We start from the raw sequence: 19,744 nt of genomic DNA, 5'->3' as shown, positions 1-19,744 counted from the left end.
TATTATACACATATGATTATTGTCACATATGTATACTGTCAGATATTAATATATACTTTCAACATATTGTATCACAGTAGCCAGAACTATAATTATAATATTATTACTTTCATTAATGTTGTTGTAAGCTACTGTCATTACCGTCTGTCCTGCATCTCTCTGTCTCTCTCTCTCTGTCTCATTGTGTCATACGGATTACTGTTAATTTATTATGCTGATCTCTTCTGTACGACATCTATTGCACGTCTGTCCGTCCTGGAAGAGGGATCCCTCCTCAGTTGCTCTTCCTGAGGTTTCTACCGTTTTTTTCCCCCATTAAAGGGGTTTTTTTTGGGAGTTTTTCCTTATCCGCTGTGAGGGTCCAAAGGACAGAGGGATGTCGTATGCTGTAAATCCCTGTGAGGCAAATTGTGATTTGTGATATTGGGCTTTATAAATAAAACTGAGTTGAAAATTGAAAGTGTGCCCCCAAAACTCTCACTGAGCACACAGACACCTTCTCATCATCTGGGTCCTCCACCTGGGAAAACAAATGGCCCATTTAATCCTTGATCAGCTACACTGCAGCAACACTAATGTCTCCATCAACTGTACAGAAAAGAAATACATGATAAATATGCCCACAATACTGCGCCTATATTAATGAACTGTATTTTATCAGCAACCCAGTAGTTTACATTTACCCACAGACACATACCTTGTACAAATGCGGGTGTTGGGAGCTGCCACTTCCAACAGGGTAAGAGGAGACTCCCCCCTCCACTCCCTCCATTAAGGAGCGACCCTCATTGTTTGAGAAGGCCAGCTCCTCAGCAGGAATAAAATCCTGTGTAGGAGGGCCCCCTCCTGTCTTCTTTATTTTGTTTTTCTTCCTGTTTTTCAATGTCAGATTGTTATTGTTTTGTACTGATATTATCCAACAACTGAGAGTGATTGAGGCATTAAAGCCTTGTATGTTATTTGCTGTACTTAAAAAAACATAAACTACATAAAAACATGAGAATAAGTTTTCTTACCGCTTTTAACTATGTTTTTATGTTTATTTTTGATTTGCTCCCATGTGCATTTTGCACCGCCGGGGTTAGAACTAAAAGAACGAGATTAAAATTCATATAAAATTCACAGTATTAAAAGTCATATACACCATCTACGCATCACATCAATTTAATGGAATACACAAATGTAATTACAGACAAATCTACTCATGTCCTAAATAAGGTTATGATATTGTATAGTACACAATATACGTAAGTCATAAGATATACAGTATAAACCTCTTAACTTACATTCACACAGTCGGCGACTTTTTGTCAGCCGTCTTTCCGACTTTTGGCAGCCGCTACTGTGTTACCTTTGGCTTGGATTAAATGCTTGAATTCTTCATATTTGTGAAGCATAATTGTCTGCTCCTCTAGAGTGAAGTACGCTGCTCTGTGGGTCTTTTCCATGGCTGTGATTGGCGACATGCTGCAAATACTGCCCCTTTTATGTGAACGCATTTATAACTAGATTGGGAAAACCTGGGTTGATTTACCAAGTTGATAACCACCGTCGTGTGACCACTTAGCTTGATTACGATTGTTAGGGTTAGTTGACCTAGATAACGAAAAGATATCCTAGGTAAGTTGAACTGGCTTCGTAGTACAGAGGGATATTGCACAAAACCAAGATAAGGGATTAAGCTTGGATATGTTGGTTATCCTGGCTGAACTTAGCCTCAAGTCAGTTGCATGAAAGCAGGTCAAATTTAACCCAGTCAAGTTACTATGGCGATTTATTCTCTGCAGCTAGCCTGCTCCAGACCAGGCTAACAACCAGGCTAAGATTAATCCTAGTGATTCATCTGGTAGTTTTACTGTCAATCCTGTGACAAATTCATGTGTTTTACAGCATTTCCATGTTTTTTCTAAATATGTTGCATCATTTTTCCACTTAGGTTAAATCAACAAATTTAGCCTCTCTTCAGTAAAGGATCTTGTATGTTACTTTTTGCTGTGTATGTGCATTTTACCTGGCATTGGTAGCACACAGTGTGTGGTTATCTTTTAAATTCCACTTCACCAAATCAATGGTATACCGCACATTCATGAAAAAGGGAGGACACCACAATGTTTTGTCGTTCAATTGTTTTATTTCCCAGTCCTCTTTTGTCTGCTTGGAACCTGAAATAGAAAGCAAAAGTAACAACTATTAATACACTATATTACAGATATGGTTACAGTGTGCACTGAAATACTCACTTCACTTTCTAATTTCTGGATTTCTAGGTGCAGTTTCACAAGGGTCCTTCTTTTAATTTCAAGATCAAGCTCCATTTCTTGCAGCTTTCTTTTCTCCACTTCAATTTTTACTTCTGCCAGCTCTATCTGTCTGTCAAGATGTTTTCCATATAGAGCTCTGACATTTTGTGAATTCTGTAAAAGAAATGTCAATTAGCACAGCAGGATCTGTGCATAATGTAGATTTACTTTAGCCAATACTTACAATGTTATCAGGCTGCTTCTGAGGCCGTGCAGTGTCTGGGTCCTGTTACACACATAACATTTTCTATTAGCACCACATCACTGACTTCATATCCATTATGGACTAAATAAGCAGGATATTTCCACAGAATTGACATGATACCTCAAGCCTTCTGGAGTCCAGTGACACCGTCTCCTCATCTGCAGTTGTGCATTCTACAGCTGCAGATGTGCCTTCCCCCTGCCATATACATACATGTACCAAGAGAACATGTATTAAGAATTTTGACAGGACATGCCAAGCCTGTGATTTCAATAAAATGTACAGTAGTAGCCAGATCATCTTCTGGTGGCTCCAAAAGTAGAAGTGTGTCCCCAGACACTGCAAGGAAATCCAAAGTCAGACAGTATAATATTTTTGATTGTGTTCCATGTGCAGTAGTACTGCAATATGTACCTTGTATGAAGCAGCCAGTTTCTGTTGCAGGGACTGAGTCTGTCACAGTCCTTCCCTGGATCACCTCCATCACTGGCCTCTCTTTATTCAAATCAAGTGCCAGCTCCTCTGTGGTCAGGTCCTGGCTGGGTGGGCCACCCCCGTGCCAGTTTTATGGGCTTTTTTTTTTTTTTTTTTTTAAAGATATTTTTTTGGGCATTTTGCCTTTAATGGATAGGACAGGTAAGCGTGAAGGGGGGAGAAAGAGGGGGATGACATGCAGCAAAGGGCCACAGGCTGGATTCTTTTTTGACTGCTGCAATCATACAGACATTCAATATGTCAGCAAACACCTAATCTCATTACCTCATTTGTCTACACTAAAGTCACTTACCAGCCTGCAAAATGTTCTTGTATTTTATTTTCACCTGCTGCCAGGTCCTCTTTTGCTCAGACAAGTTTGTTCATCATGGAGAGTGGATAGATAAAATCGACAAAGTGTACAACTGTTAATTAGTGGACTTGAAAAGTAACTAACTCCGTTAGTCCTTTAACTGTTATTATAACAGTTCCAGTGGAGTAGGCTACTGTTCAATAATTGTACATTTTTTTGGACTAGTTACGCATTAAGCAGGTCCGCGATTGTTTGCCAGGCTTTCTCCCTTCCCTTGATTATAGTACTGGTGTTGCCTTTTTTTCTTATAATGTGTTTCACCTCCTCATATGACTCCATTAGGAGCTGCTGCTCAGCGGCTGTAAAATAGGAAGCGCGACTCTTATCCATTTTCCACTCGGTGATTCTGTGATCGATCCTGTGGTCTATTTAAGAATGCCGTGAACGTGCGCTTATCCCAACTATCTACACCTGGCTTGACATAGCCGCACCTTTTCATCCTGGCTCAGCAAATGTGTAACCAATTAAGCCAAGATGCGCCGATCAGACTAGGTCAAGCTGCGCTTACTCTGTTATCCTGGATTTCTTTATTCTACTTTTGTGCAATACCCCTCCGGCGTCTCTCCTTAGGTTGTCTTTCATAGCCCAGCCTCAAATTGGGATGCGGGTTTTCCTCCGTCGGCTTTTTGTTGACAAAATGAAATGAGCACACATACAATGTTTTGAGTGGCGTCTTCAGGTTCATTTTTTTTTTAGCCACATTCTTTTGGCTTCCTCATTGGTTGGTAGGCGATGAAAACGGTACCGCAGGACAAACCCTTTTTGTTCTGGGTGCATGTTCAAAACACTGCCGATTGAGCCACAAATTTAGTTTCGTTTGGGTGTTAGAACAACCGAGAACAGCACAACATATACCAGAGTTTCGCAGGGACATTTTACAAACACTCAGTACATTTGTTAAAAAAACAGAGTTAATATTGCCAAACAATTTTTGATAGAAACGCTGTTGTTGATAAGCCTCTGGGACTAACTAGCTTACTCATAGCTCCAGGTGGAGCTGAACCCGCTCAAGACTGTGGAGATGACAGTGGACTTCAGGAGAAGCCCCCCAACACTGCCCCGCCTCACCATCCTCAACAGCACAGTGTCTACTGTGGACACCTTCAGGTTTCTCGGTACCACAATCTCTTGGACTTCCTGCGACAGCTCAGGAAGCTCAACCTGCCTCAGGAACTGCTGATCATGTTCTACACAGCCATAATCCAGTCTGTTCTCTGCACATCCATCACCGTCTGGTTTGGATCTGCCACCAAACTGGACAGGAACAGACTGAAATGGACAATCACGTGTGCAGAGAGGATTATTGGAACTGATCTTCCCTCCATTGAGGACCTGTACAGGTCAAGGTTCAGGAAACGGGCAGCAAACATCACTGTAGACCCCTCACACCCCGGACACAATCTGTTTAAACTCCTCCCCTCCGGTAGGCGCTACAGAGCACTGTTCGTCAAAACCACCTGTCACAAAGACAGTTTCTTCCCGGTCACAGAATGGCAGGTCAAACAACACTGCATCCTTGTATATTGTGTATATATATATATGTATATATATATATTTATTTTTTATTTTTTTAATGTATAGTTGTATATTTTTTGTATACTGTATATTCTGTATGTTCTTGCCTAAATTTGTGTACTTATGTCATTTCTGGCAGATTGCGAGCAAGTCTACCGGAGTCAAATTCCTTGTATGTACACACGTACTTGGTGAATAAAGCTGATTCTGATTTAGTTTATAATTATTATTTTTTTTAGTTCATGTAAAATGTAAAAAGCATGTTATTTTGTTATAGATCACTACTGACAATTTTCCAAAAACAAAAATCATGAGGGAGATGTCTGCATTTTTGAAGGTATATAGCATATAGTAAATGGCACAACTTTTAATGTAATGTAAGTTTTTCTTTGAACATGGGTGTAGTTCCAAGTTGACAATATGAATCATTTGCAAGGCCCCAGTTCAACCGCACTGCCTGCACTGTCTTTATTTACACCCATGTAAAGACCTTTTTTATTTGCTGCTAAGAAGACACCCTAAAAGATGGGTCACTCAGGTATAGCTCCATCATTGTTCTAAGTCAAGAAAGATCATACTTTATGATGTTAGTTTTAATAGTAGAAGTACCTCGGCATTCACATAGACAACAGACTGAACTGGAAGGCCAACACCGACACTGTGTACAAGAAGGGGATGAGCACTCAGAGCTCCCTTCTGTCATTCCTGTAGAGCTCAACAGTGCCCGCCCACTTTTTTGAGGGCTTTGGTTCCGGAAGTAAATTTCCCATTCATTTTCACCATTGACTTTTCTAAAAATCCTTCTATAAAGAGTTTTAAGGCTGGAACCAAGCCAATCGGCTCTGAGGTGAATCATGACCATAAAAGCGCCTTTTTTCACATTCACCCATTCATTCATACACTGGTGGCCGAGACTACCATACAAGGTGGCACCTGCTACTCAGTTTTAACACACTCACACACCGATGGAACAGCCATCGGGAGCAATTGGGGGGGGGGGGGTTGGGGTTCAGTATCTTGCTCAAGGATACTTCGACATGCAGACTGGAGGACCCCGGGATCGTACCGCCAATCTTGCGATTGGTGGATGACCCGCTCTACCTCTGAGCCACAGCCGTCCCACCATAAATGTCACGATTCGAAGCAAAAAAAAAAATTGAAAACAGGAAAAAAAGCAAAGGTACAAGACTAGAGTGACCAGATGTCCCAATAAATTCGGGACAGTCCCGAAATCCAAGCAGTTGTCCCGAATCCCGAATCCTGCCCTAATTGTCCCGAAAATTACACTAGAGCAGAGTCTGGAGTAGTTATTGCCTGATAAAACATTAAAAACTGATCATGGTGGTTGAGTCGTCCTGCAGCTCCCACCGGCTGCACATTGGCTGCAGCAGTTCCTACATGAATTAAGGGTGTTGTAGTTTTTAAATTGTGTACAGCAGTGGCGAGGAGGAGGGCAGGGAAAGCGCAGGCAGCCACGAGAAAGAGTGATTTGCACGTTGCAGTGCAGCCTCTTGTTCTAACTGTTGAAAACTGTTCTGCAAACTTGTTCTACAAACTGATACGCCTGTAACGAATGTACCAGGCAGCTTTTATTTTTTATTGAGTTTAAAGGACAAGTGCACTTACATTGATCACTTCCATAAAATAAAACGAGAAATTGGAAAAGAGGAAAAGATTGGAAAAATAGTTAAATTAAATTAGAGAACTGATCACAGATGTACTGTCTGTGTTTTTACATCTATTGTTGCTTTAATTTGTAGCTATGCTTTTAATGAAGCTGACATGTCATGACAGTCAAGCCCCCCCCCCCCCCCCCCCCCCCCCCTCATCTCATCTTAGCGACCTGACTAGGCAGCCTGCAAAACTCACCGCAAGCCTGTATGTTTTGCCTTTCATTCTGGCCCTGGCAGCACCTACGATCTGGCCCTCAAAAACACCACTCCACGGCCTGACTTGTAGTGATTTTCACCCCTTTGGACACGCTTTTCCTCATCTCTAAAAAACCGCAGCATGTCAGATAGGGAATTAATGGCTGTTATGTGGAAAACAAAACGATGATACAGTTCGGACGGTGCTTCTTTCGCAGGGGTTATTTACGTTTCCATGGTAACAGCCATCTCCACCAATCAGAGATGTCGCTGTTGCCCTGAAGGGTTATTGGTTGTGTAGTACTTCTCTGTGACATTGCTAATAAAAAGTATTTTTTTTTTTTGTTTTTTGTTTTTTTTTAAACGAGGTTGATATAATGCAAACTCGTGGCTTCTACGGGAACATATACCATCGTTTCACAATCTTTCAGCTAGTGGTAAGTTAATGTTGGATGGTTACGATATTATGGCTAATCATCAAATTCTCTATGGGGAAAATGAATCGGATTTTTATTTCAAGAACCACACTGTTGAGCTCTATATAGCTTAAGTAAAATAACATAAAATTGAAAATATAAAACAAGGATTTTGTGAACACCCCTAATTTGCAGCCATAGTTAGTATGCATGTGACATTAAACCACACCTGAAAAGAAATCAGCATTGATACAAAAACTTTATTCTCACAATATCAAAATTGACAGACCTACAGAGATTTGTAGATTTAAATGAATTAAGAGAGAATACAGTGAATATAGTGACTTCTGTTGGCCAGTGATTACATTTCTGGTATTTGTGATGGTGCAGAGCAGCAGCACATGTTAACTAGTGATGCACATGACAGATGACAGTTAAACATAAGAACAAAAAGGGGGTGAAGAAATACGTCATCTTGCATTTAATCCTGGTAGCAACAATTATACAAAAATCAAAAACAAGACAACATATGCACTGAAGGAATTCATAAATGATAAAATGGTTAAACTTTCTACATCTGCACATTTTTGAAAAAAAAAAGAAAAGGAAAAAAAAAAGAAGATATAACTCCCTCCATATACTTTTTCAACTAAATGACAATGTCTGTCTTGGAGGAATACTAAAAGAGTGGTAGAGGTCAAATGTGGTATCTACAGGGAGAGAGGGAAAGCAATGGATGGAGGCTGAGGGGAGAAAATGAAGAGAAGTGACAACAGTCATGGGCCCAGTATCCACCTCGCCCCTACATCCTTCACAATGACTGCTCTGTCAGCCTTAGGCAGTACGGCAAAAACCCAGCTCTTTAAGCTGAAGCTGTATGAAGCTTTGCAGGGTTTGGCAGGTTTTCTGTCTAACTGCTTTGAGTTCAGACTGACAGGACCGTCCAGCAGCAGGATGGAGGGCAGCTGGTGTGAAACTGTACCAGAGATTTCAACACATCATTGCCGTCTTCTCAAAGGCTTCACAGGAAATAGTCAGCTACTGGCTTCTTAGAGGGGATGCCTCTGGTCTCCTGCGGCGCTGCCTCAAATATGATGAACTCCCGCTGTAGATGCTCATCCAGCTCCAAGATGGCTGCTACATTTCCACATCTGATGAGAAAGAACTGGTTAGGACATTCACATACAATGATGTTGCCAGCTACATGTCCTGTGTCCTTGACGCATTCAAATCTGAAAGGACGCATTAAACTCTTGTTGCTCTCTGAAGCATGTGCACTAAGGCGGTGTCAGAGGTATGGAATGGGTCCCTGAGGATCACTGGTAGACAATAACCTTGTATTTTAGAGTCATACAATGTGCCTAAATTTATGAATATAAAGGATATAACTATCGGTCAGCCTCCCTTTTTAGGGGACTGTCATACTGCTGATTTAATTAAAATAAATTAAATTAATTTAATGTTGCAGCTGCAATCTAGAGAAAAAGAGTAATATACAACAGAGCAGATAGACAAAACAACATCCTTGGAGCAGAGGACAAAGAGCTAGGCCCTCAGAACGGGTCATCATCATCCACCAATGTTAGTTTGCATTACCTCACTGAGTCCCTGTCCTTTTCCACCACTCAGACACCATAACAGCTACACTGTACAGTGCATCACCCAATTCAACCAGTTACCCGAGACAGACAGAAATAATTGATGCAATTCCCTTTACTGAAGGCGTTTCCATTAAAAATTGTTTTCATCTGGTTGAATTGGGTGATGGCTTACTTATTTTCATTTAGCTTATATTTTTGGTACATCTTTATTTATATTTTGCTTCTAGCAGATGCACTGAATTCAGGTGCAAAGGAAAGTTCAAGCAGTGCTCTGCTGATTTAATTTAGGGTAAAAAGTTTGAATACAATTTTAATGGAGATGCACTGTGAATAAGGACCAGACAAATTATGCTCCAAAGATTTGATCAATAGCCCCTTTTCCACCAACATTTCCAGGAACTTTTATTTCCAAGAATTAATTTACCTGGGTAAAAGAATTCCCGGCAATCTGTGTGGTTTGCGTTTCCACCGCACCTCAAAGTTCCGGAAAATGTATTCAAATCAGGCTGATGACGTAGATGATTCGGCGTGTGCCCTATATTTGGCTCCGCCACCTTATTGGCTGGTAACATGGTAACATTAGTGCTGGTAGAGAGAAGAAGGGCTGTTTGTCTCAGCCAGCAGCTAAGTTTAAAAGTATTTTAAGATAAGTGTCAAACTAAGTTAGTCTACATACAGACAGCTGTCATTTGAGCTTATTTGTAACAATTCACTATTAGCTGAACTAGCGTGCTGTCCTTGTGTAAGACATAACATTAGAGTCATGGATGAGAGACTGTGGATGGAGCATATTGAATATCGCTGTCTACATGTTTACATTTTCATGCTTGCTGAACACATGTATTAATAAAGTATTAGCTTCTTACTCGCCAATGGTTAATGTCACTTACAGCAACGAGTGTAGCTGCTGTCAACTCGAGTCATTTTCGAGTTATCTTCACTTCGTTTCCACCACGGCTGCTCAGCTGTTCACCAGTTACCGTGTCGCGTAGGCGTGTGTGTGTGTATGTGTGTGTATGTGGAGGAGTTCAGCGCTGGCACAAAAGAACCGATACCGTTAGCGCTTATCAATACTACGGTCTTTGATAATTTAGCCCCGGGGCTAATTTAGTACCGGGTTACAGTACCCATCCTTAATCAAAACACAAACAAAGTTAAGCTTGTAGAAATTAAATAAAGTTTGCAGCCACACTGTGCGGAACGCTGCAAGTGTGTGTTCCATCAATCAGAGTTCTTCAGCACACAGCCCCGCCCCTCAAGAATTCTGGGGAATCTGAAAAGCCCTACCCCCTACTAGGTACTTTTTTCAGGGAAAGTTTGGGGTTGAGGGGAAGTTTTTTCCCTCGGGTAATTTCGGTGGAAACGCGCCGAGGTTTTTCAAAATCCCGGGTAAATGATAAAAGTTCCTGCGGTGGAAAAGGGGCTATTAGCAGGAATGTAGCACAGCATGGGAGTCAAAGGCGCGCTGTTTATTTGACAGCGCAATAACATTATTTTGTGCCTAAAATGAATTAATAATCATGATAAATAATCGTGATCTCAATATTCATCAAAATAATTGATTATTATTTTAGCCATAATCGTGTAGCCCAAGGACTCGCGTCGATTTTCAGTTTTGCTGGTCCAGTCTGGCGTACAAGTTTAAACCGTTTTGATTTAATGCAAAACGGCTGAACCGGCATTTGTCATTATGACACTTTCTGGCAAATTTAAAATTAGCCTACATCAGCAACCTGTGTCAACAGCCACACAGCGCTAAATCCAACTTGTATTGCATTAGTAATAAGCAATACGACAACTTGATTAGCATTATATTACATATGTTCATAATCGGACAACCAGAACCACTACTGTCTGAGCTGGGCACTGCAAAATGAAGGAGATCAAATATTAGTAGAGGTGGGAGAGGGACAAGCTGCACACATTGTTTACTAGAAAGTTCATTTGTTTTTTTGGGTGACTAGAGGAGACATGTCAGGGTTAATCTCTAAAGTAAACTAAAACTGTGCAAATATGATAACGTTCTGAATTTGAAGCCAGTGGAAGGGGTGACCTAACTTGCCACGAGCAAAGCGGGATGCCATTAAGAGCTGGACTTCTGTATGATGCCCTGTTTAGATTGTTCCCATCACTGAACTGCTGCAGTGGATGAAAACAGCTGATTCATGAAGTTGAAAGGAGGACTAATTGACACGATACCTCCTTATTTTACAACAAAATCCACACACACATCACTCATGTACAAATTTAACTGTCAAGAAGCATTTCAGTTTTGACCAAAGTGAAGCAGGTTTGGAAACCACAATTCACTACTAGGCTTGTGCTGATGTCCGGTTTACCCAGTTTGGTCCGGTTGAAGAGCTCCACCCGGTTTAATTCACGTCAACCGGATACACCGGGGGGCGGCAGCGTGTCAAGGGACTATATTCAACTTATCTTGCATTGTAACATGCATTATGGCAACTTAATAAGGTTTATGTTTGTTTATAAATGAAGTGGAGGAGCCTACAAGTGTTTTGTTTAGTTTGTCTCAGAGGCTGCAGAGGGACTCCGCAGATCCACTCAGCTGTCTGCTGCTGCTGCGAGAGATCAAATTTCATTGGGGGCGGGGAAAAGTGCGAGGGAATCAGCAGTCATTCAGTTTGTTACCCTAACCAAAGATACTGGATTAGTACTGTACTATACAGTATATACTACACTGTACTATTACTACTATTATTACTGGTTTATCCACCGTCTTTGCCCTAACGTCTTGGTGTCCTTCTGTTTCTTCTTCTTCTTGTGTAACCTTGTGTGTCTTGGCGGTTAATACAGCATTACCGCCACCTAGTGGATTGGAAGAACATTACACCTATAATGGGCTTTTATTGGGAAAAATAGCTCAAATGCGACCCCCAGTGGTAAAATTAGGTATATAATTCGATATATCGGTTCGGTTAGATATTTGACTTTAAATCTTACCAGTTGGAGAATTTTCAAACCAGCACAAGCCTAGTCACTACACAATCTCTACTGTTCACTAGTTTACCATATCTAAAATACTGTGCAGAGAGTTTGGGGCAACAATTACAAAAATTCACTGCATTCACTTTCTATTCTCCAAAAAGAGCAACACAGATAATTCATAAAGCTGGGTATCGGAATCACACTAACTCGTTATTCTTACAAAGTTCATTATTATACATGTTCAGTGACTGAACTGTTCAGTGTTTCCCCTACATTATATCAGGGTAGGGCTGCACGATTCTGGAAAAAATGAGAATCATGATTTTTTGGCTTATAATTGAGATCACGATTCTCTCACGATTTTTTTCAACATAAAGATTTATTATGGTTGTTACTGGAATCTCGAATCTTCCACTCCTCCATGATGACATCACGGAGTTGGTGGATGTTAGACACCTTGCGCTCCTCCACCTCCTGCTTGATGATGCCCCATGTGTGCTCAATTGGGTTCAGGTCTGGAGACAAACTTTGCCAATCCATCACCTTCACCTTCAGCTTCCTAAGCAAGTCAGTTGTAATCTTGGAGGTGTGTTCAGGGTTGTTATGTTGGAAAACTGCCATGCGGCCCAATTTCCGAAGGGAGGGGATCATGCTCTGCTTCAGAATATCACAGTACATATTGGAATTCATGTTTCCCTCAGTGAACCGCAGCTCCCCAGTGCCAGCAGCACTCACGCAGCCCCAGACCATGACACTACCACCATCATGCTTGACTGTAGGCAAGACACAATTATCTTGTTACTCCTCACCAGGGCGCCGCTACACATGCTGGACACCATCTGAGCCAAACAATTTTATCTTAGTCTCGTCAGACCACAGGACATGGTTCCAGTAATTCATGCTCCTGGACTGCTTGTCTTCAGCCAACTGTTTGTGGGCTTTCTTGTGAGCCTGCTTGAGACGGGGCTTCCTTCTGGGATGACGGCCATGCAGACTGACTTGATGCAGTGTGCGGCGTATGGTCTGAGCACTGACAGGCTGACCTCCCGCTTCTTCAACTTCTGCAGCAATGCTGGCAGTACTCATGCGTCTGTTTTTTGAAGCCAACTTCTTTGATCGACACTGGCAAGGCCTGTTCCGAGTGGAACCCATCTTGGAAAACCGCTGTATGATTTTAGCCACCGTGCTGTAGCTCAGTTTCAGATAGAGTTGTACCGATACCAGTATCGGAAATGCCTCCGATACAGCCTAAAATGCAGCTTTGGGCATCGGCGAGTACTGCCTATGACCAATCCGATACCACGTAATGCCTCACGTCATTATGCATTCGCACGCTACAGGCAAACGAAACGGAAACGGAGCAGAGTTTAAAAAGCATTATACTAGGGCTGCACAATATATCGTTTGAACATCGCCATCGCGATAGTCACATCGCAGGACATGCAATGTTATCTCTTTTTAGAACATGTAAACTTTTGTTTTGCTTCAGAAAAGCAGCTCTGAAGCTCCACTCCGCTCGCCTCTCTCTCTGTCTCTCCCTCTCTGACAACAGCAGCCCCTCCCCCTCTCATACACATGCTGCAATCACATACTGAAAATGAGCGACATGCAAGAGGGAGAAATGCTAAAGGAGGATTAATGCCTGGAACACACTACACGACTTTTCTGCCCGTTCTGAAAGTCACATTACACGATTGTGGAGTCATGAAATCGTGCCGTGACTTGGCTGATAGACATGACACACTACACGATGGTACACACCAATTATCCCCGGTCGTCTTTCACGACGTGTGTGATGTCACCGGGTTATTCTTGTCCTATTTTTATTACTTTTACTATTATTTCAGTCACAGTGTCTGTTCATGTGCCAGCCGAAATGTTGTAGTCACCTAAAAAGCACCAGCAGATGGCAGGAGCTACATTTGAAGTACCGTACGTAAACATATAAGTCACTGATTTCTCCACAAGAAGTTCCTACAAATCACTACAAACACTGTTAATTTATTATGTTGATCTGTTCTGTACGACATCTATTGCACGTCTGTCCGTCCTGGAAGAGGGATCCCTCCTCAGTTGCTCTTCCTGAGGTTTCTACTGTTTTTTTCCCGTTAAAGGGTTTTTTTGGGGGAGTTTTTCCTTATCCGCTGCAAGGGTCCAAAGGACAGAGGGATGTCGTATGCTGTAAAGCCCTGTGAGGCAAATTGATTTGTGATATTGGGCTTTATAAATAAAATTGATTGATTGATTGATTGAAATGTTTCACAATAAAAGCCTATTTAGAAAATGGAGGGATTCTCTCAGCCGAGGTTATAAGGGGCTTTTAATTTGAAACAAGTTCAGGAAGTGTTGAGTTGAAATGACGGCGCCATGCATTAAATTTATCAAGGCAACGGGAGCGGATAAAAAGTAAAAATATAAAGATACAGAGGGAATGATAAATAACGGCCCTTTTATAATGTAGTCTGTTTCAAATGAAGCTGGTAGCCTCTGCAGTTGTGGTGAGCAAAAGCCCCGCCACTATTTTTTAATTTTCTTACTTTAAGCCATCTGGTGAAAATTCTTGCATTTTTTAATATTGCAATATATATTGAGAAAAAATAAATATTGCAATGTCAGTTTTTTCCAATATTGTGCAGCCCTACATTCTACTGTAGCCTTTAAAATGTCTTTTTTTTAACCAAATTGTGTGGCTTTACTTTAACCTGTGTCTTGATCTGTGTCAACACTGGATAATAATAATAAAAAAGTTTAATGGAATTCATTCTATTATTATGTATTTGTTTCTTAATATTTTACATAGAGTTTTAGGAATTGAGACATACAACAATTCATAGCCCATCCATTTTTATTTCACACGCTGGTATGATACTCAGTATCGGCAGATACCTAAGATTCAGGGATCGGAATCAGTATCGGGAAGGAAAAAGTGGTATTGGTACATCTGTAGTTTCAGGGAGAGAGTTCTTTGCCATGAGGTGCCATGTTGAACATCCAGTGGCCAGTGTGAGATAACTGTACCCAAAGCACCAAATTTTACAGCTCTAATCCATGAAAAGGCAAAAACATGAACATGATGAATAGGATAGGTGGCTTTGCATGTTTGAACGACATGTACAGGTATCACTAGGGGTGTACTCACTTGTGTTGCCAGCTGTTTAGACAATAATGGCTGTGTGTTGAATAATTTTCAGTGGATAGAAAATCTGTACTGCTAAACAAGCTGTACACTGACTACTCTTAAGTATATCCAAGTTTCATTTCTATAGTATTGTCCCTTGAGAAGATATAATAAAATGGTTGCTGAAATGTGAGGGGTATACTCACTTTTGTGAGATACTGTATGCTAGCATGTGGTACTACTATTATTGGCCGTAATTCTGTTATTGTTGTAGTTAGAGTTCGAACCCCAAGGAGGCAGAACCCTATTGAGTCTGTGCTGGTTTATTATTATTATTATTATTATTATTATTATTATTATTATTCGCTGTCAGACGCCCCTGCTTAAACTGCTGTGAGATGGAATGAGCTAGAAACAAAGGACCTTGGCCAAATAACTGGAAATGCTGTGCAAATGCTTTCCTAGAACTATGACCCCAGTCGACCACATGATGGCGTTGTGCTTAATGCCAAAAAGCACGATTTTGGAAAGACCATGCCCCTTACACAAGTCAGACTGACATGAAATTTGGGACACATATCTAGATCGATGTGCCGTACAACAAAGCCTCTTGGACCATTAAAGTCCACCATGAAGAACTTTTGCAAAATGTGAAAAACAGTAATGCCACATCTACTTATTGAATTTTAACTCTTAAAACCACATTTTTTTTGTACAGCATTGTGGGACTGAGATAGGGCTGGGCAATATCTCGAGATTTTAATGTATATCGATATATTTCTAAACGTGATATAACACGAGACAATATCGCTTTTATCAATACAGTTCATTTTGCGTTAAAATGACGATACATGGGCCGCAAGTTCGCCCCTATTTCTCCTCTCCCTCTCCCTGTGTCCCTGTCTCACAGACACACAACCTCTTTGCTCCGCCTTCCTCGCTCTGTGCCCACAACTAGGGCTGGGCGGTATTCGCGGTGGCCGGCCTGCCTCACACATCTCCCTCGCTACGTGATGGAGGTGGCCTCCACCTGGCCTGGACGACCGCCCCAAAAGAGGGCCTGGGAGCCGCCTGGCCCCCCCGCCACCTTCACCCGTCTTAAACACTGAAATAAAAGAAGAAGAAATAAAACAAAAGAGGGAGACATTTTTCTTTCTAATTCATTTTATTTATCCATTTATTTATTTTTTTAATTATTATTTTTCTCCCCCTCCACTCTCTGGAAGTGGCCAACCTCCCGTCGCCCTCTCCCGTGTTAAACACTGATAATAAAGCATGGGGGAAAAAAATAAATAAGTAAAAGTCAAAGAGAGAGAAATCTTTCTATTTTATTTTATTTATCCATTTATTTTATTTTTTACGATACCTCGATATATAAATAATACCGTGATAGTGATTTTAGGCCATACCGCCCAGCCCTAACCACAACCCTTCCACCTCCCCTTCCACTCTCACCTACACTCAGCGACAACATGGAGACGGACCAGTTTTCAGACCAGCTGCTTTCCTCAAGACCATACAGGGGAGCATATTGCCAAAGCCCGGCAGGAGGCCCTAAAAAGCTGGAATCTCAACCCACCGGGACTAGTTGCTGTGACGACGGACAGCGGGACTAATGCTGTCAAAGCGCTGCAACTAACAAAGTGGCCAAGGATGCAGTGTTTTGGTTAGACTTAATCTGGCCATTGGTGAGTGCAATATTGAATTAATTGATTGAAATAAAAAAAAAAAAATAGGACAAGCAAAATGCTCAGTAAAACACTGCGTGTGTGTTGTGTGTGTGTGTTTGTGTGTCAGTTTGGTACCCTATCATTAGTGCTGCATGATTAATCTAATCGCAATCGCGATGTCAGGCTGTGCGATTACATAACCACATAAAAGGCTGCGATTTGCGATTAATAAATGTTAACGTCTGTGCCTGTGAACATGACTACCTCTCCTGTAGTGTGTGGAGTTTGCTGACATCACGCCCACAAGCTATCCTGGTATGTGCAGCACGTATGGTCAGGTGACCACCCGGCGTGCAGCAGTGACCAACATAGACGCTGAAGAAGAGCATGAGCACGACCATGAACAGGCTTGAGTTGGTGGTGAAAAAAACGCAACGTCTATTACATGGCGATACTTTGGATTCAGGTATGGCGACGTCGAACAGAAAGACGTGCTGTGTAAAAGTTTAAAAGTTAAAGTCGCCACATCCCACGGCAACACGACCAATCTATATCAGCACTTGAGACAGCACAGAGAAAAGTAGGAGGAATGCATGTGAGAGAAAGCCAAGCCATGTAACGTTCAAGACAAAGAGACAACTGAAAGCCGCCAGAGCCTCATAAAACAACAACAAAGCACAGTTACGCAAACATTTGTAAGTGCCACAGGGAAATCACGGACTCCATAACAAACAATATAATAACAAGCAATTTTGCCTGGTTTTGGCCCACTTGACATGCTGCTGTGTTGTGCTATGGTGTGCTGGAATTTGTCATTTACGTGACTAGGGCTGGGCGATATGGCTTAAAAAAAAAAAAAAATCTCCTATTTTTTCCACAACAAATCCGATTCACGATTTAAATCGCTGCCATGTTGTTTGTGTATCAAGCACGCAGGGAGGAGGGGTGAGCCCACTCTGAACTACAGAAGCCCAGCAGGGAGTGTCGGTGGCAGATTTTAAAGAGAAACTTCATGTTCATTAAAACAAGTCGACCTAAACTACAAATTCGAATTAACTGATAAAATCGATTTATCACCCAGCCCTATGCCTAACCCAGCTGTGACTGAGCATGCAGACCGAGGGGAGGCAGCAGTGGCAGTGCCACCTACAGCTAAAAAGAAGAAATCTCTGGCAAGCATCTTTGAGCACAGCACACCTAGTAGACGTAGTAGAAAATGAGCTTTCGAGCTACTTGTCAGTTTGTGTAGAGAGTAATGCTGACCCTCTTAAATAGTGGAGAAATCATGAAATTAACTTTCCAACATTGAGCTGCCTAGCAAAAAAGTACCTTTGTGTGCCAGCCACCAGCTCCCCTTCCGAAAGGGTTTTCAGTTGCAGTGGGAACATTGTAACTTGCCACAGCGCATCCCTGAAACCTGACAGTGTTGACAGGTTAGTTTTCCTGGCACAAAATCTGTAAATTGTACAGAAGTTGGTTTGTTGTTGTTACACCCGCAAACGTAATAACAGCCCACAAACGCAATACAAATCTGCAGCTTTTAATGTAATAATCTCGCAAATGTAATAAATTTCCCACAAATGTAATAGCAGCTGCCTACTACAAATGTAAAACACAATTTTCCGCAAATGTAATAACTATTACATTTGCAGGAAATTATTACATATGTGGGAAGGTGAAAATCTAAACTGTAATAACTTCCCATAAATGTAATATGAGAGTGAATAATGATCTTTGTGGTTGTTGTTGTTTGTTTGTTTACTTATACACCTGCCAATAGTGATGCGTGTGTTGACAAGCAACCCGCAGGTTGGGTGGGGCGGGTCAGAAAGTGACAGAGCAGCGTTCTGAGTAAGTTAGAAATAACTTACAGAAACACACACACACACACACACTGGTCATTCCTTGTCAGTTCACAGAATTACTCTGTGGCAGCAATTATGTCGTTTAAATGGATTTATTTTATTTTCTTCTGCCTCTTGTTAATACGGATTTCTCTGCAGCATCTGGCCTACAGTACCTGTTCAGCACCTCGGACAGCAGCGCTGCGGGATGGGTTGGCTCTCATAGGGGGTCAGGTGCAGGTTGTAAGGTTTTAAAAACCATGGTTTACAATAACTTAATCCTCCTCCACTCAAAAATGTGTTTTCTTCTTGTTCCTACAGATGAATGTTTGAGCCTCACTGTGCAGAATGAGTGCACATACACTGAGAATGGACTTAACAGTGAAACCTTTGGGATGAAGAATAACATTGGCATATTGATAGATTCTAGCATTTTTAATGAGGGAGAAGGTGTAGATGTCATTTTAAGGATTTTAACAAGAGAATTGAATTTTTTGTGGAAAAACTGCATCATACATTATTCAAAGAGAAACATTTATATACGTTAAAACATGTCTTGAAGGAATCTTTAATGATTAAATTATCATTTATCTTCATCAAAAAAAAGATAACTTAATTGTGATAATAATCACAATTATTTTAATCATTATTATTACCATTATTTTCTTTTAATTATTTCTTCCCCATACACACACACACACACATACAAAATCACACATACAATAATATAACTCGAACACATATGTACGCCCACAAACAGAGTAAGTTTTAACAGTACTATGCTACTCTTTTCTTGTTTTAATTCATGAAATTCATTAATTTTTGTTGAATTGATTCTTGATGCTTTGGCAATATTGTTGTTGTGATATTTACACCAATAAAGCAAATCTGAATCTAACTGAATGAATAAACCACGAATACTAAAAATCTGCAGCTTATACAAGTTGCTAACTAAATGTCTTCAACAGGCAATGACATTTTCTTCCCACATATTCTTGTCCCTTCGATGCTTGCCTATTTAGATTTATCTAGTGGTGTGTATACAAATGAGCAATTCCCTTACCGGGAAAGGGGTGAAAAGCTGTTCTAAAGTTGAACTGTTTTACCGCGAAGTGACCATTGCCTGCGCGTCTTCTTTGGTTTTATTGGTAGAGTTTTGATGCATACCCATACATTCATTTATTTGCAGCAACTATCAAATAATTCATATTCAAATAATAATAAGTGGATGAGACCTTACATTACACTTAAGGTAGGGTCTGGAGGATTTTCCAGTTGCTGTTTGTAAACACACATTCAAATTTGGCCCCTCCTATCAGGCTCAACTCTCCCGGGTGTACGGAGCCCGGAGGTACGGAAGAAGGCTTCACAGAAGAGGTTCAGGCAAGGCTCGCGCTGGTGCACGCTTGGACAC

At 41.2% G+C, this 19,744-nt stretch overlaps 1 protein-coding gene across 1 annotated transcript in view; it reads right to left on the bottom strand.

The window, feature by feature from the left end:
* Positions 1-7,391: 7,391 nt before the first annotated feature.
* LOC126406116 (serine/threonine-protein phosphatase 4 catalytic subunit B) overlaps positions 7,392-19,744 on the bottom strand; it is a 38,841-nt gene continuing 26,488 nt past the window's right edge. Inside the window, exon 9 of the mRNA XM_050070305.1 lies at positions 7,392-8,302. Coding sequence (XP_049926262.1) covers positions 8,173-8,302 — 130 coding nt within the window. The 3' untranslated portion in view covers positions 7,392-8,172. The remainder of the gene's footprint in view (positions 8,303-19,744) is intronic.

This window comes from Epinephelus moara, chromosome 18, assembly GCF_006386435.1.
Source record: "Epinephelus moara isolate mb chromosome 18, YSFRI_EMoa_1.0, whole genome shotgun sequence".
NCBI lineage: Eukaryota > Metazoa > Chordata > Actinopteri > Perciformes > Serranidae > Epinephelus > Epinephelus moara.
This window is presented reverse-complemented; position numbering and strand designations above follow the sequence as displayed.